Here is a 13,621-nt window from a genome sequence, read left to right as displayed (position 1 = left end):
CTGGGAACTTTAATCACAGAGCTGGAGAGGGGAATAGAAGGAACCAAATGCAACACAATTAAGACATTTAATGGGGTATTTCCCCCCCCCCCAACCTTTCCACTGTTCCTGAAGCAACTACTGTACCTCGAATCTTGTTTTTGCTTGGAACATATTTTAGCTTCGTCATGCAGAAAAGAGAAAGTGAGAGAGGATAAAGGTGGTGTAAAAAAACAGGCAGACACAATGAGAGACAGAGAGAGACTGGAGAAAAGGGCTTGTCAGTGCAGAAAAATCTGCATATGGAAATCAGGGTTACTCTGGGTACAGATTTATTTTACTGCGGCGTCGTACTTAACTCCCCCCACCCCCAAGACAAGTAACTTGAAAAAGGATTAAAAAAGTGAGATGCTCTTAACGGTTTGAGCAAAAGGAGCTGTTACTTACTAAAGAGGATTTCAAAGATAACAAGTTTACCTTCTGTCACTGCAGCAGCAGCAGCAGGAAGTTAACTTTATTGGAAACGTAAGTTTTCTCCACTCTCCTTGTAACTGACAAGCAAGGAAGAAGGAAGACTAAGATGCAGGATCATATCAGAACTACAGTAAATCAGAGTTAGTGGGATGTAGTGTTAGAAACCAGAGGTCAATTCCAACATAACATAAGGGGTGACCTTATGTCTTTTTATCAGCCTAACTTACCTGCCAGGTAAGAAAACTGGTGTATGCCACATTCAGCTCCTGGCAGGAAATGCAGAATAAAAATGCAATAAACACTTGGTTACATTTTTTAAAAAAGTAAAAAAAAAATCCTTCCAGTAGCACCTTAGAGACTAAGGTGCTACTGGAAGGATTTTTTTTTTTTATTTTGTTTCAACTACGGCAGACCAACACAGCTACCGACCTGTAATTTTAAAAAAGTGTCTGCCTAACTATTCAGAATGATTGTAACTTGTCCAGTGGGACATTCAGTCTGATCCTTGGTATGTTCACCTGGTGAGGTTGCCAACTAATTTAAGGCTGAGCTAGCCTTTTTAAAAAAAGAAAAGAAAAGAAATAAGGCCAGACCAGTTGTCAGACAGGAGTGGGAAAGACACATTTCCTTGATTTCCATTCCCAGTTAATCAATATTTTGAATGGAAAATTTAATGTGTATTTTGCACATGCATTGTAAACTACATATGCATATTGTGTGGAGGAAGCAGTTTGATGGTGAACCATGGGAAATATTCTGATGGTGGATTGCTTCTGGACTGACTTGGTTCATCCGTTGGGGGTCGTTTTGCTGTCAGTGGCATCAGAAGAGCAGTCTGGGTCTCTGGAAACACTTGAGCCACTCCACGGTGGGAGGGGGAGAAAGGCAGGAGAACAGTAAGATCAATACCATCCCATTTGCCAAACCTGTTGTCAGCCCGTGTGTGTGTACTGTACTGTACTGTACTGTACTGTACTGTGTGTGTGTTTTCCATATTTGCTTGCCTGGGTAGTCCACAAGTTAGCATGGGGAACAGGACGAGTAGCAATCAGGACTCTTCACCATTTGGTCTTTGGCTATTTCCAAAAAGGGCAGCACACGTCTCTCGGTATGTTTACTGTGCGTAAGCATGAGAGAGGGTGTAGTGGGATAGCTCAGTCAGTAGAACATAAGACTCTCAATCTCAAGGTTGCAGTTTCGAGCCCCACGTTGGGCAAAAAGATTCCTGCACTGCAGGGAGTTGGGCTAGATGATCCTTGTGGTCCCCTCCAACTCTACGATTCTAGTCTAGTGTGTATGTCAGTCTCTCCTTAAAGTGTGCATATGAAATTGTATGAAGTTTGTAGTTCTGTGTGTGTGTGTGTGTGTGTGTGTGGTTAGGGAAGAATGCACATCTATAAAATAAGTAAATGTTTTCTAACATTTTCCCTACACACCAAAATACTTTAATCTCGACTATGTCATCCATGGCTTGTCTCACTCTATGGAGTTATCTGTTCTGTACATTTTGTGAATTCTCTGCCATAGAGTCATTCACTATCCTTGGGGATTAGATCGGGTCTCACTTTTCTTCATTTGGAAAACAGGTAGAACTAGAAAATGTTTTTTTCTAGAATGTCTTCTAAACAATTTATTCCTTAATTCTGTTCTGTGAGTTATGTATGAGACTTGACATGGTGTCAATGGCTGGACCACATACTTTGGTTATCCTATGTGCATGCATTATTAGTTCTTGGGTACTGGTTCCAAGGTACCATAAGTATATACACGACTGGGCAGCATAAGCACTCAGAGATAAGTTCCACTTTCTTCAATAGCATTTACCCTGTAGTGGGAGTGCACAGGTTTGTATACTACAGGTGCATTTTTATATCCCACACACCTGGGAACTATTCCCACACACCTTACTTTTGGGGGGGGTGTACACAGGTGTGCTGCTTGGCTTTAAGTCTTAAGAGTACTGTACTTAGAACATAAGAGCAGCCCTGCTGGATCAGACCAAAGATTAATCTACTCCATCATTCTGTTCTCACTGCAGTCAACCAGATACCTTTGTTAAGACCACAAGCAGGACATAAATACAATTGAATTGTCCTCACTGGTGTTTGAAGGCATAACTTCTTCAATATCGAATGCAATGCACAGCCATAATGACTAGTAGCCATTGATAGCTCCATCCCCCACAAATTAGTCTAATCCCCCTCTAAAGCTATCAAAATTACCAACCATCACCATATATTGTGGTAGCAAATTCCACAGTTAACTGTTTGTGCATAAATACTTCCTTTTGTCTTGAATCTTTCAGCAGCCAGCTTAGATGATCCCAGGCTCTAGTATAATGTGAGAAAGAGGGAAACTTTTATCTGCCCACCATGCCTTATTTATTTATTTGATGTTTATATCACTCTTCTGCCCTATTGGGAACCCAGAAAAGTGAATCATCAACATAAAATAAATAAAACCAATGACCTACAATTAAATTCCTAACACCAGATTAAACCCAAAACACAATTTAAAATCAAGCAGCAGCAACCATGTACCACAGCAAGACTGGCCATACAATGATTGGGTTCCAATTGCGTATATGCTACTATCATCTCCCCAACTACTCACCTTTTTTTCTAAACTAAAATATTGTAAACATTCCTCATGGGGGAGTTTCTCCAGTCCCTTTACCATTTTGATTGCCCTTTTCTGCACCTTTTCCAGCTCAACAATATTCTTTTTGAGGTGAAATGACCAGAATCAATAGAGAATAGCCCAAGTATGGTCACACAGTTATATTGTTGGTTTATTGTGGGGTAAAGGCAAAAATATCTAAGCGGTTATGATAATGGCAGTTTTGTTTTCAATACTGTACTACCCCATTTCCCCCCCTAGCACTTGCCTTTTTCAATATTGCCATACAGCAGGCATCCCCAAACTTCGGCCCTCCAGATGTTTTGGACTACAATTCCCATCTTCCCCAACCACTGGTCCTGTTAGCTAGGGATCATGGGAGTTGTAGGCCAAAACATCTGGAGGGCCGCAGTTTGGGGATGCCTGCCATACAGCTTAGAAGTGAACCCCATTATAACCACTGTGACTTGCTTCAAACTAAGTATGCTTGGAAATGGGTGTGTGTCCCTGCATGACTGATGATGAACAACTGCCTTCATTTCTGCTCTTGGGCTTCTTTGAAGTATCTGGATGCCCTTTGGCGATTGGACTCCATGGATCTTGTGTTCATCCAATGAGGCAGTTACTATGTTATGTTGTGGGGTACTTATTCTACCATTTCAGGGCTACCTATTTATTTTCTGATTGGATACTCTTAAATAAACAAAATGTGAAATAATTCGACATGAGAATGCCATCTCTGTTGCGGCTGGTGAGGAATGACGCAATGAGACAGCATGGTTTCCAATGGGAAGGCGACCTCGAGCATTTTCGGGCGCTCCCTTTTATTGACAGTTCTACATGACAGCTAATGATTAACCCATTCGCGCAACCTTTAACCAATGGTGGTAGCGTGACTCCATACAAGGTGATGTTCCTGTGCACGTCACTTCCCGGTACCACCCCAAAATGTCTCCATTGCCTACGTGCAGTTTTGCCATGCCCTCTATCCATGCTCTTAGCGTCTCCACCCCCATCGTTCTGCCTGGACACTGAGGTCCAGCGCCGAGGGCCTTCTGGCGGTTCCCTCGCTATGAGAAGCCAAGTTACAGGGAACCAGGCAGAGGGCCTTCTCGGTAGTGGCACCCACCCTGTGGAATGCCCTCCCACCAGAGGTCAAGGAGAACAACAATTACCAGACCTTTAGAAGGCATCTCAAGGCAGCCCTGTTTAGGGAAGCTTTTAATGTTTGATGGATTTCTGTATTTTAATATTTTGTTGGAAGCCGCCCAGAGTGGCTGGGGGAACCCGGCCAGATGGGCAGGGTATAAATAATAAATTATTATTATTATTATTATTATTATTATTATTACTACATGTAACTCAGCACATACCCCCTCCCTGTATCCCATTGTCTTCCCTGACTTGTCTTGACCCATCTGGCTCATCCCGTTCTATCCAGTTCTGTCCAGATCTATCATGTCCTTCCTTGTTTCTCCTTGTACTGCCATGACCTGTTGCCCTGCTGACCCATGCCTCCCAACCTGTCCTGTTACATGTGTTTTCCTTTCTGACATTAGCCGGTATTCCTTCTGCTTTAGAGGATCGGCGTGGCGTGCCAGCGCCGATCCAGTTGCAATCGCTACACATCTCCCATTCCTACAGCTTCATTCTAAGAAAAACACACATTATTTCTGTCTGAAATGCATCCATTAGGGACACACACAAGGTGGACAAGCTTTCTGGCTCTGTGTTCATTATCATTAGAAAATGGACAATTCTATTTGTACCTTCTTCTCCTCTTTACAAACCATGTTATCACACAGCTGGAGCTCATTCTTGCGCCCACAGATTTAGCCAAGTATAGTCTTCTGTGGTAACTTGAGAGGCAAGTGGTGGAAGTCCATATTATGCAACTAAGGGTGCAAAACTATGTATTCCCCTCCCAAGAGGTCCTACTGTGCTTAATCCTAAATAAGTGTGCGAAGGATTTTAGTCTAAAGCTGCACCCCTATGCAGACTTAACATTGGAGCAAACCTATTTAACATCCAGTTGTTGTTGTTGTTGTTGTTGTTGTTGTTGTTGTTGTTGTTGTTGTTGTTGTTGTTGTTAGCATCAGTCTGTCTTGAGAGACAATGGATTGCACCTCCAGGGGTGAAGTCAAACTGCTGCACCAGCAGCAATGAAGTACCTCCCCATGGTGCAAGCCTGGGCAGTGTGTATGGGGATCCTGGGCAGTCCAGACATTCCAGCCTTGCTGATGCAGTCCAAAGGACAGCAGAGCAATATGTTTGGCAGCAGTTTGTTTGCAAGAGTTGCTGGAAGGATGCGTGCAAGGTGCCATCCATCTTAGGGACGCCACTTTGGATATGTGTAGGATTTACACCTTAGGCTTTTCTTCTGAAGATATCCCACAAGGCAGCAAAGCTTTAGGATCAGAGTTTTCGTTCTCCTAGATGGGCTGCCCTCCCAGATTGAAAAGCCCCATCTACCCCTCACTTCTCTCTACAGCTTGTACATAAACCACATTCTTGACTCTTGGGCCCACTATTGGTCTCATCTGCTCAATTTGCCAGAGCCTGTCTTCACCTGCAGGGGAAGTCCCTAACTCACCAAGGGTTTGAGACCCATTGGCTACCCTCACCTGGTTCAGCTGGCCAGCTGAAGCAGTTTCCCAGGGTGTGGGTGTAGCTTCTAGGAGCCACAGGTGAGAGCTGAGTGCAGGATGAGGACCAAAGGTGAACAAACTACCTCAGAAGAAGCATGGAAGTGTCCTTCACCAGAGATACTATCCCTCCTCTTACACCCAAAACACCCCAGGGCAATCCTGTACTACTTCCAGATAAGCATGGATAGAGCTGGGCCGTGAGACTTTAGCCCACTTAGCATTGTGGCTCACAGCTCTGTGCCACCTGAAGCAGCTGGGGGAAAGTGAAAAGCAAGAGCCACCATTTTTTCTGCTACTGATATGCTGGAGCAAAAACAATCAAACAAAATCAGTCCTGTTAAAGAACTACTCTTGAGCATGTGCAACTTCTCATTTTAAAAACTCACTTATCATAGCACCAACTTGACGACTTGCTTGCTTCTGATAACCTGGTAATTAACGCATTAGCTTGGGAGCGAGCTACTAGTTTTAAGTATTTTGAGACACTTTTTAATTATTGTTCCTAACTAGTTTTTATTATTCTATAGTTATAATTGATGTTTTTAAATGTTTTAAGCTGCCTTGAACCCCAGCTTGGGAGGAAGGTGGGCTAAAAATTAAATCAAATTATTAAATTAAATTAAAATGGCTCTATGCATGCTTGCCTGAGTCAACTAAAGTGAAATCACTGCGACTTCTGGGACGCGTTTTGAGTAAGTCAGGAATTGCTCTTTTTGCCATTTATAAGCATGGAGTAACACAACCTTAAACCCACTAAGTGATAGCAGCAGCAGGAGGAGGAGGAGGAGGAAAGCCCCACGAGCAAGAGTTTGCTCCAAAGCAAACAAACCCTGCAGGCTTGGGGAAGGAAAATAAAACGCAGCCCTCCCCACCTCCAGCTGCAACACTTAAGGAGAGCGCCGTTAATGTGAAAGCGGAAGAAGATCCTCCCGGGGCCGCCGGGTGAGAAAGCAAAAGGGGCCGGACCTTCAGCGAAGAGGCTCTCCGGCCAATCGGAACGCGCTGCGTCAGCGGTTGCCACCTCCGGAGCAGGCGCTGTCGCACGGTTCTGGCGGCGCGCGGGAGTTTCGGGGGAGAGTTGGCGGCTGTTCCGCGAAAGGAAGCGGCGGGCGGGACGGAAGGGGTGATTGATGTGAGAAGAGCGGGAGGCGGCGGCAGGTGAGTGTGCGAGGAGGCGCTCTGCGGGTGGGCCGTTGCCTCTCTCCCCCCCCCCCAATCTGACCTTCCCACTCTCAAGCGGGGTTTCACTGAGGGGAAACGGCGGGTGTCTGGGTGCTGGGCGTGTTTTACTGGGTAAAAAAGTAAGTGCCTTGGCGCCCAATGGGACGTATCCTTATGCATGCAGGACCGTGCTAGTTTTAAACTTTAACTCTGAATCTGGAAGCCTTCCTCTCCCATCCCAGATTAATGCTGCAGATTTATATACCACAGGGGTTGGAAACCTCACGACCCCCGGACCCAAATGCAGCCTTTCAGATTTCTCTTGGTACTCCCCCCCCCCCAAGCCAATACATCCCTTGCCTTGCACTCTCAGGTGTTTCTGCGTGACTGGAATGAGCCCTTGACCTCCCTCTTGCCAGGATGGAGGGCAGAAGGGGATTTGTGGGTAGAAACAGCACAAAAGTAGCCTAATATTCATTCATGCCCATTGCTCTGCCAGCTTTGGGCCTCCGGTCCCACCATGTTTCCCTCAGAAGGAAACATGGGCCTCTGCCATGCACATTTCTGTGGGGCTAAGCAGCATCTTCTAAGCATTCATTCTTTTTTATTCATTAGTCTCCTCCATTCTCGGGTCTGAGATCTCATACTTGTAGAAGGGTATACATTAGCATCATCAGGCCACAATGCAATGCACGTGTACTGTACTTGGAAGTTACCCTTGTTGAAATCATCTACCTCTGAAATAGGCTGCTCTGAGTATTTCTTAGTCACCAATGAGGGGAATACAGGCAGCACTTGGGTCGTCTTGATTCTATTTTACAAATGCCTTTTACACCCACCTAATCTCTCTGCATAGGGATGTGGGTAGCGCTGTGGGTTAAACCACAGAGCCTAGGGCTTGCCGATCAGAACGTCAGCAGTTCGAATCCCCACGATGCGGTGAGCTCCCGTTGTTCGGTCACAGCTCCTGCCAACCTAGCAGTTCGAAAGCACGTCAAAGTGCTAGTAGATAAATAGGTACCGCTCCAGAGGGAAGGTAAACAGCGTTTCAGCGTGCTGCTCTGGTTCGCCAGAAGCGGCTTTGTCATGCTGGCCACATGACCTGGAAGCTGTACACCGGCTCCCTTGGCCAGTAACGTGAGATGAGTGCCGCAACCCCAGAGTTGGTCACGACTGGACCTAATGGTCAGGGGTCCCTTTACCTTTAATCTCTCTGCAGCCACCATGAATGCAGTGTACAAGCTCCTTTAATATGTTATGTTGCTGAAGGCACACAAAAGCATTTGATGTAGATTAGTTTATTTGCTAATATCCATTAGTCTCTCTTTTGTAATTTTGGGTGGTTGAAGGTGAGAGGACAACAAGGTGTCCCACATACTACTGAGTGCATGATTATGAACGAAGTGGGAATTTAAGTTTGTGCTTAACTGTGAACATGGAATCAGAATCTACTGCGACAGTGTTTACTGCAACAGTGTGACAGTATTTGTGACATCATGCACTCTATCATTTCAAAAACCCTCTTGAAATTACCTGCACTCAACTGATACAAAAATCTGCCATAGCACCACTATTAGAGACAAAATGATTTGCTAAGTTTATTAGGTGTCTGCTTGTTCATTAGAGTGCTGGGCACTTGACTGTACACAATACAATTTCCCAGTCTTTGTTTTGAAATTACTGATTTGCCAACAATAAGTAAATATTAGAAAATAAATTATAAGCAGTGTATTGCTTTGTAGTTAACATACCCACTTGCATGATAATGTTAATCACAATCGTGCCAAAGAGTTTTTTCTTGTAGCTTGATTTTCTTAAGATAAATTGATATTTTCCGATTGTACACATACAAAAAACACTGGAGGAAAGAAGAAAATAACATTTCTAAATGCACTTTACATTACTTATCAGACTTCATAAGAAGACCATGGCTGGATCAGACCATTAGCCAATTAAGTCCAGCATGGTTTCCACAGTGGCTGACCAGATGCCTATGAGAAGTGCCTGAACAATATGTAAACACAATGCCACTATCCTTTTTGTGTTTCCCAGCAGCTAGTATTCAGGGACATACTGCTTCTGATACTGGGAGTAATTTATAATAATCATAACTAGTAGCCACTTACAGTCTTAATCTTCTTGAAGTTATCTAGTTCCCTTTTATAAGCATGCAAGTTGACAGTCATCACTATGTCTTGTATTGGCAAATTCCATAATTTAATTATGCGTTGTATGAAGAAGAGCCACCCATTCTTATTTCAGCTAATCTTAAATTGAGACATGTTCCTTTTGTTTATTTTGGTTGTACTCTTTATTTGTACACATGCCTAGAATTGAACCTGTAAAAGAACTACACACAGTTGGGTTTAATATGACTTTCTTACTTTCAGGTAAGGTTGCTGCCTTAACCAGATAAACAAATTATAGAGGGCCTTGTATCCAAAAGGCTTAGGAAATTAAAGGGTTTTTTCCTGGGGATGAAAAGACAAAGCCATTGTCCAGCAGACCACTAGAGAGAGCATTCCATAATCGTGTCTGGGGCTCTAATTGTGTAGTCTGGTCTTGGTGGCTATATTATGCTAGAATTGCTAGTTTTATTAATATAGAACCTTTTCTTGAGATGCTTATAAATGTTATTGTATTTCATATGAACTGCTGTGGAAAGCATTTTAACTTTGAAAGGGAGTACGGTATAAATTTGTTAAATCCAAAAAGCCACACCAAGCTTTCTGGGGCACCACTGCCAAGAAGGCCCTCTCTCTGGGCCACCAACAGAAGATCTTCCACAGAATTTAAGTTATCCCTTTAAGCTTTATAAATTCTTCACATGCTCAGTGTCCCATGAGGAAACATTTCATAGGTTTTGTTTCCTTATAAACATTGGGATGCTCCACAGTTTGAAGACCTACTGCTATTTGGAATATCAATGAACATTTGCAAGTACTGTAATGTATCTTGCTTGGTTTCATATTCTAGTTCTGTAGCCCAAATGTAATTGTGACAGTTTCACATTTAGAAAACAGAACACACACAAAGCATGTACAATGTTACTTCAGAGAGAAGTGTGAACAATGGATGAAGATTTCAGTGCTCCCTTGACGCCTTCATCACTCACTGAGAGCTTAGAGATGGCTATGGAAGTGGAGAGACAATGCGCCAGACTCCTGAGTTTCTCCTGCGCATCAGACATCACAAACGGAGGAAAAAGCTTTTCTGCTGATTCTTACTTAGCAAGTGGGTCTCTTAAGAGGTATGTAAAACTTAAAAATGTCACCCTTGGGCTTTTGTCTTGAAAATACTATTGGGCAGGCTTGACTTTACTAAGAATGTTTCAGTGGCATAATTACTTTGAGTAGTATTAAAATCCCCTGTGTGTGAGTGTGTTCAGGACTGAGAGTTTAGAATGTTTAATTAGTTTCTTCTAACAGCTGCTGTGTGTCACAATGATCCCATTAGTGTCTTCGACTTTTGTTTGAATAGAGGGTATGGGAGCTCATTCATACATTACTGACGTAGCATAACTTGATGCTGGAAAAACAGTTCCATTTCAGCTTTTTGTTGCAGTGGTAATAAATTCAGATGCTGATCCAGTGCCAGTGACACAACAGAACTGCAAAACTGGTCTCGAGAAATGATTGGGAGTTCTAGGTGTCCTATGTGAATAGTGCATGGATACATTACTAGTGCAGGGTCTTAACACAGGGCAGAAATCTGTTGTAGCAGCAACGTCATGTTAGCAATGCCTTAGAGCTGCAGGTGTTCCTTATATCAGCCAAGATTAAGGGACTAGGGCGAGTTTTAGGGTTTTGTGCTCCATTCTGGCTCACATTTCTTCCATTCTGTGCTATGCATCAGCATCAGCCAGAGCAAGGGCTTGTGGTGAACTAGGATATGAAGCTGACTTCAAAGCAGAACCTGGTTTGTTGATTTACACTGATGCCAACACAGGAGCGTGTATATGTGTGGGGGTCAGCAAGTGGTCAGTGGTGTAGATAGTGGATAAAGGGTTGTGATCCCGTGAAAAAAGAATACTAGTTCACAAGTTGGATATATGTAGGACATCCTTGGGAGGAGCTTTCTGGGTGAAGAGAGACATGGGGAATGCCACCTGAATTTCAGTAATAATTGTAGCCCCCTGTGTGTCCTCTTTGGTACTGTGGAGCCTGTTCTTTCTGCACTTTGGTAGACCAGGGAATTAAGGGCAATGTAGCAGGTGGATGACAGCTAGAGTGCAAACAGTGAAAGATGTGCTGCAAAGCTGACTGAGCAGGAGTGAAACAGTATAATCAGTCACATCCTCAAGTTGTCATTCAGTTGAGCTTTTTCATTCACTTCTACTCCAGGGAATTTTGCCAGCTTCAGCCGTTTCAAGATCAGGATAACCAGACATTCATGTACTGTACTTGTAACCTCCAGATTGGATTACCGCAATGCATTCTATGTGGGGCTGCCCTATATGTTTGTCTGGAAGCTGCCTCTGATGCAAAGTGTGGTGGTTCAACTGCTCCCTGTTACACTGCTGCTGTATGAATTGCACTAGCTGCCAATTAGTAGGTTAAGTTCAAGCTGCTTGTCCAAAGGGTATACAAAGCCCTATGCAGTTTGGGAACAGCAGGCCTAAAATATAGTCTCACCCCTTATATACCCAATGGATCACTGCTCTGCAGGAATTGGGTCTTTAGTGTGGTGGCAACTGTCCTTTGGAATTCCTGCCCATTGTATATTAGGCAGGCACCATCTCTGTTGTCTGTTCTATGGTTACTGGAAAGCTTCACCTTTCTGCAAGCCTCTTAAGTGGATATCTTTATCCCAGTCTGCATTTGTATTATAGACTGTATGAAATTGCTTTGTATTATTTTATATAGGAAACATTTAAAAATTATTTTTACACTTTTCTTATCTTATGGTTATAACTTTTATTTTATTTTTTATTTGTTTTATAACCTTTCTGGCGACCGTATGGTAAAGGGCAGGTAAGAAATCTAATAAAATAAATAGCCTTTTAAGAACCTGTGAATAATGCTGCCTATGTTTTTCAGGGTTTTGCTGGGGCTGGATCCTTTTCCAACTGACTATGAAGAAGACATCATAGAGTTATTTGGTTTCCAGTGGGTCACCGAAACTGCTTTAGTTGAGTCTTGTACGCTTCTCTTTGGATTATTTAGGTATTTATTTATCTCCATAGCATGTAGTCATAGTATTGTTGTTGTTGTTTAGTCGTTTAGTCGTGTCCGACTCTTCGTGACCCCATGGACCAGAGCACGCCAGGCACTCCTGTCTTGCACTGCCTCCCGCAGTTTGGTCAAACTCATGTTGGTAGCTTCGAGAACACTGTCCAACCATCTTGTCCTCTGTCGTCCCCTTCTCCTAGTGCCCTCAATCTTTCCCAACATCAGGGTCTTTTCCAAGGATTCTTCTCTTCTCATGAGGTGGCCAAAGTATTGGAGCCTCAGCTTCACGATCTGTCCTTCCAGGGAGCACTCAGGGCTGATTTCCTTAAGAATGGATAGGTTTGATCTTCTTGCAGTCCATGGGACTCTCAAGAGTCTCCTCCAGCACCATAATTCAAAAGCATCAATTCTTCGGCGATCAGCCTTCTTTATGGTCCAACTCTCACTTCCATACATCACTACTGGGAAAACCATAGCTTTAACTATACGGACCTTTGTCGGCAAGGTGATGTCTCTGCTTTTTAAGATGCTGTCTAGGTTTGTCATTGCTTTTCTCCCAAGAAGCAGGCGTCTTTTAATTTCGTGACTGCTGTCACCATCTGCAGTGATCAAGGAGCCCAAGAAAGTAAAATCTCTCACTGCCTCCATTTCTTCCCCTTCTATTTGCCAGGAGGTGATGGGACCAGTGGCCATGATCTTGGTTTTTTTGATGTTGAGCTTCAGACCATATTTTGCGCTCTCCTCTTTCACCCTCATTAAAAGGTTCTTTAATTCCTCCTCGCTTTCTGCCATCAAGGTTGTGTCATCTGCATATCTGAGGTTGTTGATATTTCTTCCGGCAATCTTAATTCCGGCTTGGGATTCATCTAGTCCAGCCTTTCGCATGATGAATTCTGCATATAAGTTAAATAAGCAGGGAGACAATATACAACCTTGTCGTACTCCTTTCCCAATTTTGAACCAATCAGTTGTTCCATATCCAGTTCTAACTGTAGCTTCTTGTCCCACATAGAGATTTCTCAGGAGACAGATGAGGTGATCAGGCACTCCCATTTCTTTAAGAACTTGCCATAGTTTGCTGTGGTCGACACAGTCAAAGGCTTTTGCATAGTCAATGAAGCAAAAGTAGACGTTTTTCTGGAACTCTCTAGCTTTCTCCATAATCCAGCGCATGTTTGCTATTTGGTCTCTGGTTCCTCTGCCCTTTCGAAATCCAGCTTGCACTTCTGGGAGTTCTCGGTCCACATACTGCCTAAGCCTGCCTTGTAGAATTTTAAGCATAACCTTGCTAGCGTGTGAAATGAGCGCAATTGTGCGGTAGTTGCAGCATTCTTTGGCACTGCCCTTCTTTGGAATTGGGATGTAGACTGATCTTCTCCAATCCTCTGGCCATTGCTGAGTTTTCCAAACTTGCTGGCATATTGGGTGTAGCACCTTAACAGCATCATCTTTTAAAATTTTAAACAGTTCAGCTGGAATATCATCACTTCCACTGGCCTTGTTATTAGCAATGCTTTCTAAGGCCCATTTGACTTCACTCTCCAAGATGTCTGGCTCAAGGTCAGCAAC

The 13,621-nt window shown here is 43.5% G+C and overlaps 1 protein-coding gene across 1 annotated transcript in view; it reads left to right on the top strand.

Moving 5' to 3' along the window:
* Positions 1–6,754: 6,754 nt before the first annotated feature.
* Positions 6,755–13,621, top strand: part of MMS22L (MMS22 like, DNA repair protein) — an 85,031-nt gene continuing 78,164 nt past the window's right edge. Inside the window, exons 1-3 of the mRNA XM_060272605.2 lie at positions 6,755–6,878; positions 9,938–10,131; positions 11,921–12,046. Coding sequence (XP_060128588.1) covers positions 9,953–10,131; positions 11,921–12,046 — 305 coding nt within the window. The 5' untranslated portion in view covers positions 6,755–6,878; positions 9,938–9,952. The remainder of the gene's footprint in view (positions 6,879–9,937; positions 10,132–11,920; positions 12,047–13,621) is intronic.

This window comes from Zootoca vivipara, chromosome 3 (assembly GCF_965207765.1).
Source record: "Zootoca vivipara chromosome 3, rZooViv2.hap1.1, whole genome shotgun sequence".
Classification (NCBI taxonomy): Eukaryota; Metazoa; Chordata; class Lepidosauria; order Squamata; family Lacertidae; genus Zootoca; species Zootoca vivipara.
This window is presented reverse-complemented; position numbering and strand designations above follow the sequence as displayed.